The sequence below is a fragment of the Saccoglossus kowalevskii genome, chromosome 7, assembly GCF_978046115.1.
Source record: "Saccoglossus kowalevskii chromosome 7, keSacKowa6.1, whole genome shotgun sequence".
Classification (NCBI taxonomy): Eukaryota; Metazoa; Hemichordata; class Enteropneusta; family Harrimaniidae; genus Saccoglossus; species Saccoglossus kowalevskii.
In genome coordinates, this window is record NC_140647.1 from 21,710,055 (window position 1) to 21,725,493 (window position 15,439).

At 33.8% G+C, this 15,439-nt stretch overlaps 1 protein-coding gene across 3 annotated transcripts in view; it reads left to right on the forward strand.

Annotated features, from left to right (window-relative positions):
• The window catches only part of LOC102806964 (sorting nexin-13-like), a 60,926-nt gene that overhangs the window by 32,502 nt on the left and 12,985 nt on the right, over nt 1-15,439 (forward strand). For 2 of the 3 annotated variants that reach the window (XM_085501298.1, XM_085501297.1), the window contains exons 5-20: nt 4,014-4,138; nt 4,302-4,423; nt 5,007-5,120; nt 5,512-5,684; nt 7,439-7,577; nt 7,940-8,046; nt 8,453-8,476; nt 8,963-9,056; nt 9,703-9,917; nt 10,634-10,738; nt 11,104-11,271; nt 11,514-11,616; nt 12,284-12,531; nt 13,293-13,403; nt 13,702-13,860; nt 13,976-14,035. In XM_085501298.1, the coding sequence (XP_085357424.1) occupies nt 4,014-4,138; nt 4,302-4,423; nt 5,007-5,120; nt 5,512-5,684; nt 7,439-7,577; nt 7,940-8,046; nt 8,453-8,476; nt 8,963-9,056; nt 9,703-9,917; nt 10,634-10,738; nt 11,104-11,271; nt 11,514-11,616; nt 12,284-12,531; nt 13,293-13,403; nt 13,702-13,860; nt 13,976-14,035 (2,067 nt within the window). The remainder of the gene's footprint in view (nt 1-4,013; nt 4,139-4,301; nt 4,424-5,006; nt 5,121-5,511; nt 5,685-7,438; nt 7,578-7,939; nt 8,047-8,452; nt 8,477-8,962; nt 9,057-9,702; nt 9,918-10,633; nt 10,739-11,103; nt 11,272-11,513; nt 11,617-12,283; nt 12,532-13,292; nt 13,404-13,701; nt 13,861-13,975; nt 14,036-15,439) is intronic. The other variant, XM_078013047.2, reaches the window with a different exon arrangement.

Sequence of the window (15,439 nt, forward strand, 5' to 3'; positions counted from 1 at the left end):
ATGTTGCAAACCATTTAATTTTCGCCTCAAGGAATTTTCAAGAGTTGAGGTTTGCAAAGACAACATTTTGCAAAAATGTACTTAAATTCACAAAGAAATTTTCACTTGTACGAATTTTGCAAGTCACTGAACATAGCAACAAATTTGTTCCTTCAATTTTAAAATGGTTTACAGTTATACTACTGTGTGATTTCTGTATTTTATATTTTTTTTTGCTTGTCAAAGTGGGCAGCCTGTTTGATTAACAAAAGTGGAAAACATTCGGTAAACTGTCAATTTTGATTCCGGATTGGTATTATTATATATTATACATACAATGACTTGTGTATTGTTAGTTCTTGTTCAGATTGAACTCTGTGTGTGCATGTGTGCTTCCGAACCTATATCTCAGACAAGCCTGGATCGATTACATTCAAACTTTACACATACATCATACATAATAATATATATATATATGCACACATCAATTTGTTCCACGATCTGATTCAAGATAGTTGAACGGCGACCATTTTTGTACTGAAAAATCATTGAAATCAAGCATTTCTGGCATTCCAGAACCGGATCTCGGCCGTTTAGAGATGGATTTTTTTCAAACTTCGTACATACATTGAACATTATGGGACCTTGATGCACATCATGTTTTTTTTCAAATGGGATTCAAAATGACCGACTTGCAGCCATTTTGTTTTATTCTATTGCCATATCTGTGACATGCTGTGACGGATTATATTAAAATTTTATGTATTCATTATACATCATGATATACATCATTGATATACAGAATGATGTATTCAAAATGGCCGACCAGTGGCCATTTTGTTTTAATTAATGCAGTTCCAGAGCAATACCTCTCAATATGGACAAGTACTCGTTTGATAATCAGATACAAGATGACTGAATGTCAACCACTTTAATGTTAAAAAAAATCACATAATCAAGCATCAGCTTCGGGATCAATATCTCTGACATGTCTATGTTCCAACTATATTATTTTAAACAAAACTATATATCTTAAATTTGATAACTAACGGGCGACTGTGCCATGCATGGCTTGTTTATTCATGGAATTGAATGATTTTTTTCCCAAATGTGGACAATATGTGTTATTGCTTTTCGTACTGAACACACATTCTAATAACACGATTATTCATTATAATCATTCTTTGTCCTTGGGGCATCCAATGTTGATAGGTAATGTTTTCTCAATTTCAATTTCTTTTGTACAATGTATGTCAAGGAATTAACTTCTAAAATTAGCATGAAATGAGTTGAGTGGTAAATGGTGTAATTGTCATGTGACCTATATATTTCTATGCTCTTGCATACAAGGTCATTTTAGTTGATATTATCAGAACAAACCATCTTGGCAGAAAAGGATAAAATAGCAGGCAACAAATTCTACTCTATTATAAACTCTATTGTTGATCAGTTAAAGCAGTGAAACAAAATGTACATGTTAACGGTTGTGATAAGTGTATTGGTGACGTATAGTACATGTATAATATCTTGTGTTGTGTACATGTATAATTCACCTGTCACCCCTAAAAACGGAATGGTATCAGCCATGTGGTTTTAGCACTTACTGTAGCAAGTTGTGTGTATTAAATTTAAATAAATGTTATGGACTTAAAAAAAAGTGTCAATAATTTACCAAATTAAATTCATATCAATTTATTATGTTTTAAGGTCTATATAAACCAATCGTTATTTACGTCATGTGTCAGACATTCTCTCATAATTAATACATTTAGATATACTGTATTAATATGTTGTTGACACCGCTTGTGAGGCCCTATTTATGGTATGTGTTATCATGTATGCTGGCCTGATTCTGACTTTAAAATTACATGTAATGTAGCAACCAAAATAACTGTTACAATACTGGTAAATCTAGGAATGATTTCCCATAAATTAGTCAGCTGAAAACCACATTATGTGCATAAATTAATATTTTATAGTGATGGAATTTTTTTTAGTGAAACTAAAATTTCATTTTCCGATGATATAGCACACTGTGATTAATTCTACATTAATGAATAATCTACAAATTGCTGTAAATTTTAATTTTGATATTTGTTTTATTCAGATTCTGGCAATCTGTTAAAAATTATAACCACAGGCTTTCACTTTCAAGGGGCGCAAGTTGTGTATATCACGATTTTTTTTAATCTGTACATGTATATGGGTTAAAAACACTAATAAGTATTAATCTAGCAAAACACCAGTGTTAAATTAGATAAGATATATTGTACATGTAACAATAAACCACAGTGTATATTACTCATATCCTGTTATAGGAAACCGAGTTTATGGCGCAGAAAGTGCTGCGTATATGCAATACATTGTTGTATACATTTTTGATTACATAGAAGCCCATTGGATGAATGCAAAATATATAAATTAAGGATATTGAATATATTCAAAAGATGAAATCAGGAATGTTGGATATATTCAAAAGATGAAATCAAGAATATCAGATATATTCAAAAGATGAAATCAAGAATGTTGGATATATTCAAAAGATGAAATCAGGAATGTTGAATATATTCAAAAAATGAAATCAGGAATGTTGAATATATTCAAAAGATGAAATCAGGAATGTTGAATATATTCAAAATATGAAATCAGGAATGTTTAATATATTCAAAAGATGAAATCAGGAATGTTGAATATATTCAAAAGATGAAATCAGGAATGTTGGATATATTCAAAAGATCAAATTGGGAATATTGAATATATTCAAAAGATGAAATCAGGAATGTTGGATATATTCAAAAGATGAAATCAGGAATGTTGAATATATTCAAAAGATGAAATCAGGAATGTTGAATATATTCAAAAGATGAAATTAGGAATGTTGAAATCAGAAATTTTGAATATATTCAAAAGATGAAATCATGAATGTTGAATATATTTAAAAGATGAAATCAGGAATGTTGAATATATTCAAAAGATGAAATCAGGAATGTTGGATATATTCAAAAGATGAAACCCAGAATGTTAGATATATTCAAAAGATCAAATCGGGAATATTGAATATATTTAAAAGATGAAATCAGGAATGTTGGATATATTCAAAAGATGAAACCCAGAATGTTAGATATATTCAAAAGATCAAATCGGGAATATTGAATATATTCAAAAGATGAAATCAGGAATGTTGAATATATTCAAAAGATGAAATCAGGAATGTTGGATATATTCAAAAGATGAAACCCAGAATGTTAGATATATTCAAAAGATCAAATCGGGAATATTGAATATATTCAAAAGATGAAATCAGGAATATTGAATATATTCAAAAGATGAAATCAGGAATATTGAATATATTCAAAAGATGAAATCAGGAATGTTGAATATATTCAAAAGATGAAATCAGGAATGTTGAATATATTCAAAAGATGAAATCAGGAATGTTGAATATATTCAAAAGATGAAATCAGGAATGTTGAATATATTCAAAAGATGAAATCAGGAATGTTGAATATATTCAAAAGATGAAATCAGGAATGTTGATACAAAATACAAAACTGATACAAAATGTAATGATTTTCCTGTGATTTATATAGTATTTTTCACCTGAACCAATATTATAAGCAAGCAACCGGTAGTACATGTTTTATGTGTTGAATTTAGGAACTCTGACAATATATTTTTTTCAGTACTTGATTTCAGCGTAGATATTATATGAAAGCCCCCTACGGCATACCGTAAAACTTATTATTTACTACGACATTTAATTTTGCTATTTTAATGCTTTTAGCAAATTCACTTGTCAAGGAATTAATGAGTTCTTTAGCTATTTTACATGTTCAGATGGATTTAATTTAGCGGATTTTACTTATTAGCGAAAATAGCGAAATTAAAACCCAGTGAATAATAAATGACAATACAGTATGCTATGATCGTCAACATTACGTTGCTGCTCTGATGCTCCAAAATGATCCCTTATGCGTCATGATCAGTCTTTTTTCACTATTAAATATTGTGTATTTTGTTTTGTTATGCAACAGGTTTTGCAGTTAGCATTTCGATACTATGTACAGACCTGGTACCATGGTAAAATCAGCGATCATGAAGAATTTTTACATTATTTGAGACAAACAACACAGAGTGTGATTATTGCATTTAGTAACAGGTAAACATGTGTATATATGAATGAAGTGGTTGACATTATTATCATGTTCTACTTATCACTTCATAGACACTTGCATAATGGTTCGTTTTTTGTTCAGAAAGCTGTGCTAGTAGTCACACTGACCAATGTTAATGAATCATAATAATTATGGCTTTTTCTGCAGATCAAAAGAAGTTGAATGGGTTCCATATCTTACGAGGCAGTTAGTTGATGACTTTGCCTCCCACCTGAGGTTATTCCGCAAAGCTCATGAGAAACTGAACAAAGCGCATCGCTCTCTTGAAGGTAAGGTTAAGGTGAAGGTAAGGTTTATTCGCTGAAAAATGCACAACACATAAAATAGCAGACATAAGTTGGCTGAACTGATGGTTCATTGCATTTTATTTTGCCATTCTGTATATGGTATGCAGTGTAGAACACAAAACATGTCCACCCTGGAAGTTTGAAAGTCACATGGTTAAATCTGCTAAAAATCTTTTTAATTTTAATATATTGTCACTAGTAGTGTTTGTTAATATTTTTAATATAGAGAATTTGGATTCTGCCTCATGAAATAATAATAAAAATCATGGGCTATCATACACTGTTAGATAATTATTGTCAGTGTTTGAAGAAAGTATTTTTGTGATTGGTCATTCTCATCAGAGTAGTTACATGTATGATTATCAAAATCCAATTGCATACATAACAACAGCTCAAATCATTGCCTTCTACTACAAATAGATATACATGTACATAGAGAAAAGACATCATAGAGGGTATTTCTTCCTTGAAACATTTTTTAGTTGAAGTATATGTATGACACTCACTAGAACATTAAGGTATTTGTAATGATCATACTGATGCACAATTGATTGGTATATTTCAGAGCAAAGTGAAAGTTGTGACAATGAGTTAGAATCACTGTTCTTTGACATTGAGGTGGAGATGGAAGTAAACAAATGTAGAGATGAAGTGTGCACATGTGAAGATGCTGAATTAGGTGAGTATTTTCTGCTATTCAGATGTGAGTGCATTATATGGTACTAGATCTGTTCTCTGACTACCCCCCGGTATTACCGAATTTACCGCAGAATCTGGTAGTAGCACATGCACTTGCATGAAATGACAGAGGCTTGTTAATGGTTGAAATAAGTTCTTCTTTAATAATGCAGCACACAATAAACTGGCTTGTGTGATTTTAATTTGTAGGTGGACTTGTAATAAAACAAATGTGGTATAAAATTATTTATGCATTTGTTTGCATGTAGCATGTGTCACACCTTCCTGCAGTGAGTTTGAAACTAACTATTCATCAACTTCTTACTTTTCATTCATGTAGCCCTGGGTTGCGGATGATTTTTGAAATTTTATCTTATTTTATTTTTTATTAGAATACCTGAGAGACGTGACTGACATGTTACTGTTTCTGATGCTACCCCATCAAGATTTCCATAACAAACCATTTCGTTATTTATTACGTGAAGTTATCGTTTGTGGAATGCTGAAACCAATGATAGATATGATTACAGATCCTGATTACATAAACCAAACAATTATATGGCTGGTAAGTGTGATGGGTTTAACACATCATCCACACATCATCCTGATTACATAAACCAAACCATTATATGGCTGGTAAGTGTGATGGGTTTAACACATCCACACATCATCCTGATTACATAAACCAAACAATTATATGGCTGGTAAGTGTGATTGGTTTAACACATCCACACATCATCCTGATTACATAAACCAAACAATTGTATGGCTGGTAAGTGTGATGGATTTAACACATCCACACATCATCCTGATTACATAAACCAAACAATTATATGGCTGGTAAGTGTGGTGGGTTTAACACATCCACACATCATCCTGATTACATAAACCAAACAATTGTATGGCTGGTAAGTGTGATGGGTTTAACACATCCACACATCATCCTGATTACATGAACCAAACAATTATATGGCTGGTAAGTGTGATGGGTTTAACACATCCACACATCATCCTGATTACATAAACCAAACAATTATATGGCTGGTAAGTGGAATGGGTTTAACACATCCACACATCATTATTAGTTTGTGTCTCAGTAAAGTATTACGGACTGCAGTATGAATTCTAAATTTTATTGCGGCCCGATGTCTGTGAACTTTCCATGTACAAGGTCAAAAATATTATTTCTTAAATACATGTATGGGTGAATGTTTCCTATTCTAATATCATGATATGACCTGCACTCCTCCGGTATTTTGTATATACCTGAACATAATTATACAAAAATGTATTATCCTTATTGTGTTTTTTAACAGTATAGTAGCACATTACCGGTACATGTAATTAAATTCCTCATAGATGACAATGTAAAAACTTGAGTCCAGTACCTAGAATTTAAAAACAAATCATTTGTCTAGTTTTTAAAATAAAATAGTAAATAGCATCATCATATTATTGAACATCGGAAATTGAATCCATTTCAACTGCACTGATATTGGCAATATTAGAAAAGTTGACCGAGCTGAGTGCTCACTCTAAATATATATCGATCAGCATTTCAAAACCAGCTGGTTTTCACTAAAATTCCATTTACAAATGTCAGGTCTTGTTTATTCTGGTATTAAATGAAACAGTTTGAAATAAGTTTTAGCTCCGCTGTCGACAAAGTCAACACAGCGGAGCTGTTCATATTACTAATTGTCCGTCGTCGTCGTCAACATTACATTTTCAACTTCTTCTTCGAAACCGCAAGTTAGAATGTTTTCAAATTTGATTTGCAAGTACCTTGGATGGTTCTTTCTCAGATTTGTTCATTTCATGTCAAAATCACAAATTCTCTATTTTTGGTGAATATTTTTGTCATTTTTGGTAAAAAGTGATATTTTCGACTTCTTGTTAAAAAGAGCAAGTCCGATTGCTTTGATACTATACATATTGTTTATTTTCAAATGATATCTTCAGTTCTTTGCTAACAGCGGAGCTATCTCAGCCGACAGGCTGCTTGTTTCAAAATAGAATTATATTCAGAAGTGCCAATGCCTTGATACCAATTCTAATTGTGGTGTGAAACCTATAACCTTAATGGTGTAACGGTGGTGGTGTTCTGTGAGATGTTAAAATCAGTTTTGCAAGTAAATTTATAATCTCAGTCCATGGCAGTGGAATTGATTTCCAGTACAGTGTGATTTCTAATATTGTAAAAATACCAGGATAGGTAATTTACTTATAAAACACGACTATCTATCTCGTGGTTTCAAAGGGGTGTTACTAGGGTTTCCCCCCTCTTTACATACATCTTTTGTCCAACTGTTTTTACAGAGCAAAGAGACAAATATCACCAGTGATTATTTTTTAAATATAATCAAGATATCTGACAGTATTGGTGAATTAGAGGCTGTTATAGAAAAATTAGACCATGAAATCAGTATACAGAGATCAAGAGATTCCAGCACTGATGGTGAGTTACAAAAACAGATTTATTTACTCTTTGCAGACCAAAAAGAGTATTTGTATAATAATACATGTGATACAAGTGATGGCATTTCAAAATTGTCTTAATTTATATAAGGCTGCATCATTAGCAGTAGATATTCACTAGATAATGTAAGCCAGGAAATGCCTGGTCCAAAATGTTCTTGAGAAATATTTAAAAGAAAATAAATTCATCAAGTTCACAGCTACTGAATAATAATATGTAGTACATGGTAATAACATGTAATGTTTTCTATGCATTTTTGTGATAATTAATCCTGTATGAAATTTTTGTAAAATATGAGATTTAATGTTTGCTACCAATAACCTGCATCTTATTTTATCCAGACTCAGACACTAAAATGCAGCTGAATAGTCTACAATATGTTAGAAGAGTTTGCTTAGAAACATTACAAAGATTACTGGAAGGAAATCTTGATGCCGCTATAGAAGCTGTAAGTATGCATTCATATAGTCACTTGCATGATTTCATGTCATGACAGATTGTATATTATTAAATGTAACTTTACTGTATGCAATCACATTTGTTCATTGCTTGCATGGTAGATGGTTGAAGAACTTCAGTTTCATCGCTTGTTTTGGCACCGTCAGATGGCATGCCTGCACTGAATATCACCTGTTGCATCTAGCTCTGCACATGTCGGCAATTTGAATTTGCTAATTTTTTTTTTATTTCACAACAAGCTTTTCATCACTGAAAAATCACTTATCTTTGAGGGACTGCACTGATTGGTTCACTAAATTCATAATTTTATAGTTATTATTGATTAATAAATTTAATCATTCATCATTTTTTGCTTCATTTATATTTTATTTTGTTTTATACAATCATACAATTAGGCTGTTAAAAGCCTATTGAAAGCTGTAAGTACATCATCACAATTGGTCATTTGCATGGACGTCTCTATAGGGCCTAGTGTTTAGGAGAACAGTCAGGTTTCCACATCTTTTCATCTGAAAATTATATTTTGATATGTGGCGACAACACATTTCTTTGTGAATAAGTTGTCTCTGCGCTTCACCATCTTTGTTTGCATACATGCATTTACTGGTATGACAAGTACATGTGTGCATATGAGTTGGCTTTAACTTCTGTTGACAATCTGCCTCCTTTCTCATTGTACACAAGGATGAATTATACATTTGGCTAAAATATATCATTATTATGGCCAAAAGCGGAATCGTAACATCATTATTATGTAGTAGCCATTGTTCTGCTTGTACTATCTCAGTATCATGGTTAAGATTTAGGCAGCTTAGCTAATATTTGCAAATGAGAACGCAGCATTGCTGCTGGCTCCAATTGATATGATGCAGGTGTACCTATTAGATTGTTGTATTATGTTGCAGGAACCAGATCTCTCTCCACTGCCAGGACAGAGTCTGTATTCACTACCATTAGATGTGGTACTAGAAAATAATGTTGCTTTATCATATTTTATTGGTAAGTAGTATCATTCTCATCAGCTTATCGGCAGTGCAACTCATAATACTGTATACCCTAGATGGAAATGGCCGCAGAGAGTGAGAAAACCATGAGACTTGTTTTTCCCTTTTCGAACAGTGCTCCATTGTCTCTTGTCATTGTAGTGTTCTAAATACCATGGATATGTTGGAACAGGGAGCACGATTGAGGGGTGAGCTATTTAGGAGGCAGAAACAACTCTAGTTGTTCACCCTTAACCATACCCCTGCGGACTGTGGCCATTTGCAACTAATTCACCAGTCAATTGAAATTTAAAATGTAGCACCTTCTTATAATGATTTTGTTTTTATTAGGATGTTTCAATCAATGCAATCAATTGGATCTGAGGTCCGAACAGTGTACCATATACACAAGATCTAGTAAATTGTGTGACTATTAAAGAACTATGTTTAAGAATTGAAATAGGAGAGTGTATAATTTATTGGGGCTTGTGTGCTTCTCTGAGGTGGCGGTATGTGCCGCCAAAATATGCTCCTGGTGTTGGGAATGGTGGGACTTGTTCTGGAGATGTTAATTGACTAGTGCATAACGTTGAGACACCTTAATAAAAACAAAAGCATTATTAGAGGGCGCTATAGTTCAAAATCGTTGCTCCCTTTTTTAGAATTTATTGGTCAAGTTGGAGGGCAAGGCTACTTGTTTTTCTGGTTAACAATTGAAAGCTACAAAGTGACAGCAGAGCAGCAGTTGTCAGCGTATCATTTACAACAAGCAGAATCAGAATCTACAGGAGCCGCGGCTGCTGGTTATGGAGGTTCAGATCCAGAAATGTTAAGAGCTGCTGCACTTAATATATTTGAACAGTACTTATCAGACAATGTAAGTCCAAACTCTTTATATATATTATATTATTATACATTTTGTAAAGAGTGTAATAACTTTGTGAACAGCAGATAAAACTGTTTTTAATCCTTTTTATTCAGTGTCTCAACTTTGTAGTATATCTTGTGTTAAAATAAGTATTTGTAAATTCAAAAACAAACTGCTGTTATATATACAAATAACTTTTCCAACTTTCCACGTAATCCTTTTATAACTGTGATTTATTGAAGCTTCAATATAAGATAATCCAGCAGCTTTATTGGAATTTTGGGACTACCACATGTAGTATTGTTTAAAATATTAAAACTTCTGCATTTGCATGAAATATTAATTAAACATTCCAATTTTGGTCTTTATTTGGTTATTTGTTACACAAAGCTTTTGACTAAGTGTTTGTTTGTATATGGATTCAGTATAGATGACCCTCAGTAATTCTGAACAAGGTGAATCTTTGTCAATCAAATATTTCACGTATATCAATTCTCACATATATGTATCATCACATATTTCATACAATTCACAAATTATTATATCATCAAATATTTCACACAATAATCTCAAGGCCGCAATAATGCTTTGGAAATGTTTTATTTGTGTTGAGGTAAAACTGGTATGCCGATCAAGATCTTCACATTTTCCACCTTGATCAAAACCAACAAAATATACAAAACAATAAAACTTTCTAAATATGTTGTCACCTGATTAACCTGCAGGCATCTTATAAACTTAATCTTGATGACCAACTCGTGAAAAGAACTAATCAGAGGATCAGAAATGGAGCCCCGTCGGAATGTGTGTTTGATGAAATCCAGAGAAAGGTAGGATTGTCACAACTACTTTGATGTAATCTATGATACTGAATAAAATAATAGTTTGTAAATATTTGATGATTATAGTTTAAGTATAGTTAATGTGTTAGTATAAAATAAAATGAAGCACAGATGTTATCACGCTTAATTTTCACTGCCAGGAATTTTATGGTACTCTTGAAGACACAATTCCACAAAAGTCGCTGACATGCAAGACCCCAAAGAAATTTTCGCTGCTACAAAATTTTGTGATTTTTACTGACTTTTGATTGAAACTTACTGAATTTAAAGAAGTTCAAAGTAGTAACAGCAGTCTTAACGTACAAGCTCAACCTGCACATTAACGTAACCTTGATTGTATAACTCGTTTACAGGTTTATGATATACTCCAAGGTGATAAGTTCTTCCCTGCCTTCAAACTTAGTGCACTGTATGTGAAATGTCTAGCAGAGTTAGATTTATTGAAAGACGACAGTCCCAAGATAAATGACCGTGAATCGATGCACTCTGCAGATTCCTCACCATCGAATAGTCTAACAGGGGTAAGTTCTTTGTGTACACAATATATTACCCCGGTAATCATTCTAGATTGTTTCCCACACACAGGGAACTGAGGTGATGTCAAAATTCGAGCCTTTTCCCAAAGAGATAATGGAGTTTGATTTCTTTATCTGAAAGAACTTGACAATAAAGTTTTGTTAATACACAAGCGCATTCATACATCTGTGTAGCCGCATAACATATCACACATAACATATTCACATTGTTTTGTTGTATATTTCAGTCAACTGAAGACTTGTTGTCGTCTTCTTTAGAAGAATCTCATCTATCATCAGAATTACCAAAACATGCTCATTATACACTGACAGCTTCCATTACAAATACAGGTAATTTTTAATAAGCATTATTCAATGATTTAATAGTAAATTTTCAATTCGTCATTGTAAAATATAGGCATATAAAAAGTATCGTTGTCTATTCTAGAACTATTTGAAATTCCTTTACTTGTAGGGTGTACAAATTTTTTAGATGCATCATTTTGCTTTTTAAGTCCATGTTTTTTTATCATAATTGCCCTGATCTTTTATTAAAATGGTATTCTTAGTTTTGATACTCCTTGTTGTTTTCTATGTTCTAAGCACCTTTTTTTTTTAATAATAGCATTCACTCCTCTGCTACTTTACAGATTTTAGCCAAGCTTTTAATCTTTCGATATTTTTAATAGCAACCTTTCTAGTTTTCTTAGCTTTCTACATTACATTATATTTTATGTCTGGGGTGTCTGACGTTATATCTTTTCCCCAGTGTTAGTTATTTTATTTCCTGAATAAAGACTGCATCCCATTACAACAAACATTATGATTGTTTGACATTTCATTGCATAACTAATTTTAGATGAACTACAACTTTTTAAAAAATTTTTATGAAAATAATATATATCTGATCATTGACCATAAAATGAGTGTGGTTTTTACAGAAAGTATTTATGGTATGTTGCTAATAGTCTTCCGCGGTGCAATGTTTATAGTTTATTCTAATTTATTCCGATTACAGCTGTGTTGAAGGATGCTGGTAAATCCTATGCTGTTTACTGCATACATGTTACACGTGCATGTAAAAACAGTCCAGAGGAAGTATGGGAAGTATATCGTCGTTACAGTGACTTTCATGATTTACATATGATGCTAAAAGACAAGTTTCCATCGTTATTTGGTCTGAGTTTACCTGCCAAGAAAGCATTCAATAACATGAGCAGATCATTCCTGGATAAAAGAAGTAAAGCATTGGATTCTTACTTACAGGTGAGTTGTTGTATCGTGTTTGTACTGGTCTAAAACTTTGCTAGTACTCAACATTGTTATGTTCTTAGAAATATTGCTGATTGTGTTTATTATGAATTTAATAACTGATGAAAGAGACCATTGAAAAAAAAGTAAAACAATGTTTCATATGTGTTCTGCAGTAGTTTTTGCAATTTCTTTCACAGCGTAACATGTGGGTTAACTTGGCAATATGGAAAACTGGAATAATGAGTCTACATTGTGTAAAGTTCTTTTGTACTTTCTTAGAATATATTTTATCTTTGGTGTCGGATACTATGTTGGAAGGGAAGACACCTACTGTATTGATCAACTTCCATCATCAATCCCGCTAATTTGTTCTTGAAACATAGAGGAGAATGTTGGTTGGTGCTTAAACTAATATTTCTTCAATTTTAAATATGTTTTAAACTTAGGGGTTAGTTCATGGGCTGACAAATTATATATATTTATATGTGAGTAGGCAAACTACTGTAAAACATGTTGAAAAAGCGACATGCAATTTTAGCGAATTGTGGTAAAATTAGGAAGCGCCCCAGATTTTTAAGTTCTGGATTACTGTATACAAATTCCCAAGCCTTGGCCATTTTGAATTTTTAATAAAGTCATTAGCGACATCTTGAATTAGCGAATCAGTTCTCTCGCTAAAAAGACATGCTCGCGAAAAAGACATGTTTTACAGTATATTTTCAGTTTTGTCATCTGGATTGAAATATTCATTGTTCAATGTGTATTCTTTGTAGACTTTACTTTGTCCTGATGTCCTTGGCAATAACCCAGGTATGCTTGGAGTTCTGGTTCACTTCTTAGAACCAGGTGTGTATAATAAAGGCAAAGGAGAATTTGCAAGAAAGGTACCTTATTATTTATATTTATTTGAACCTTTCAGATATATAAATACCTAAACAGTGTGATAAGTTTAAATATATTAGTGTCAATGTCAACTTTTTTTACCATTCAAAAATTAAAATCTACATAATTTTTTCAGATTTTTTCCAAAATTTTGATTAAGACCAATAGAAAATTAGGTCAATTTGGTGCAAAATTATTGAAAATTTGTTATACATAATACATGAAATTAGGAAAATTGTTGCACTAAAATGTTGACTTGTTAAATTACATCACCTTACATATGTTGCATTTCCTTATCAGATGGATAACTTTGTGAATCCTTTGAGAAATTCAGTGCGTAATGTGGCACACACAGTCAAGTCTGTACCCGGTAATATTTTTGGCGGTATGGTTCAGATGTCAGATGGTTTTAATAAAATGTCAGATAAAATGTCAGATGGAATCAATAAAATGTTTAAGGTAAAAGTTTTTTTCTTTCTTCAATTAAAAACAAAACGAAAACATGCATTTTTGTGGATAGTATTTTCATTTATATATTTCTTATTAATAAATATTACCATTTATTTATGTGCAGGCAACACCAAGAGATGAATTTTTGGAAACTGAGAAAGTATCTGCCAATATTGGAGCTGATGTAAGTCCTCCACAGTCTTATATGTTTATTTTACATTTATGTACATAGAAGAAGAGTAATACAACTAGATTCACTACGTTCAATTACCCACCATAGACTCCGGTCAGTCAAAATGACTATTTTGAACTGTAGGCATTAATCAGCGATTCTGCCAGTGATGGAGAGACAGATTCTAGGTCAGGGGAAGCCCCACAAACCATGTGACCGAGGCCATATGGCAGCGCCATAGACGGCTGTACAATCACTCTCTTTTTTTTTCTCTGCATCTCCGGGGATGAAGTTTTAGCGGCTCTGCTGGATCGCCTGTCTTTTTTCCTGCCCGGGTTTCTAGCTTGGGTTGTTGCCGCTGCACGGCATACGACATTGTAGCTGGTAGGATAAGTTTTCCTTGTCATTTTACCCTCGTGTCATTTTTCCCCTTTGTGTGAAGTATTTTTCACAACAAAGAAATTAAAACCCGGCGCCACTACGTAACCACTTGTTGGTTTCGCGGCGGCACGTTTTACAACTGTATTTCGTTTTTCCTTCATGCATGTCGTCTTTTATTTGCAATGTATTTAGCAATGTATGGATGTAATGACAGCACCAGGGCTCGCTGCCGTTTTTTCTTTTGGTCTCCTCGTGTTTCGAGTCGACTGTGCAGTGGTTATATTCAGAATTTACCAGCATAGAACCCGCATCCGAGATACTTTGTCGTAGCTGCGTGCGGGGTTCAGGGTTTTTGCATGAAGGTGTTTGTTTTTCACTGGAGTTCTGAGGCCTGAGATTTTCTTTCAGAGCCATCGAAATCGCTGAGACTGACCGCGTCACAGAAAGGTCGCGTCCAGTAAACAAATCGGTTAAAGTGAGTTGCGTGTTTGGCATGAGTGGAAAGTCCTCACACTTGGCTACCGGTGCTTCGTGTCCCAGGACGTCGAGTAGGAGGCCTGTTGGTGGAGGTACCGATATTTTTCTCGGCCTCCCCCCGCTGATCAGAGGGCATCCTCACAGTCTGTTTTTTCAGGCGGTGGTTTACCCGATTTTACCGGCTGCCGCGAGGCTGTGCCCCTGGAGGTTTTCCTTCTGTGGGGCCCGTTGTGGGTCCCTTTGTGGACCCTTCCTCGCACGGCGCCAGGTTTGCCTCCGAGTTGAGGGCTTTGGTCGAGGGACTGTTGGGGCAATTGCGTCCCTGGCTGGCCAGGTAGATCAGACGCAGTCGGAGCGAGCTGTCTCCACTGCGGCCCCTCGGTGGGAAGTAGGAAGAAACACGAAAGCATGTTTGCATTCAAACACGTCTCTTCCTGGGAACCCCCGTTCCCGGCCGCGGCTCTCCCACTGAATGCCAACAGGATGCTGGCAGCCAAGCCTCAGATCTCTGGGCAGGGCTTTCAGGGCAGGGCACACGTTGACACCCCCCCCCACTTT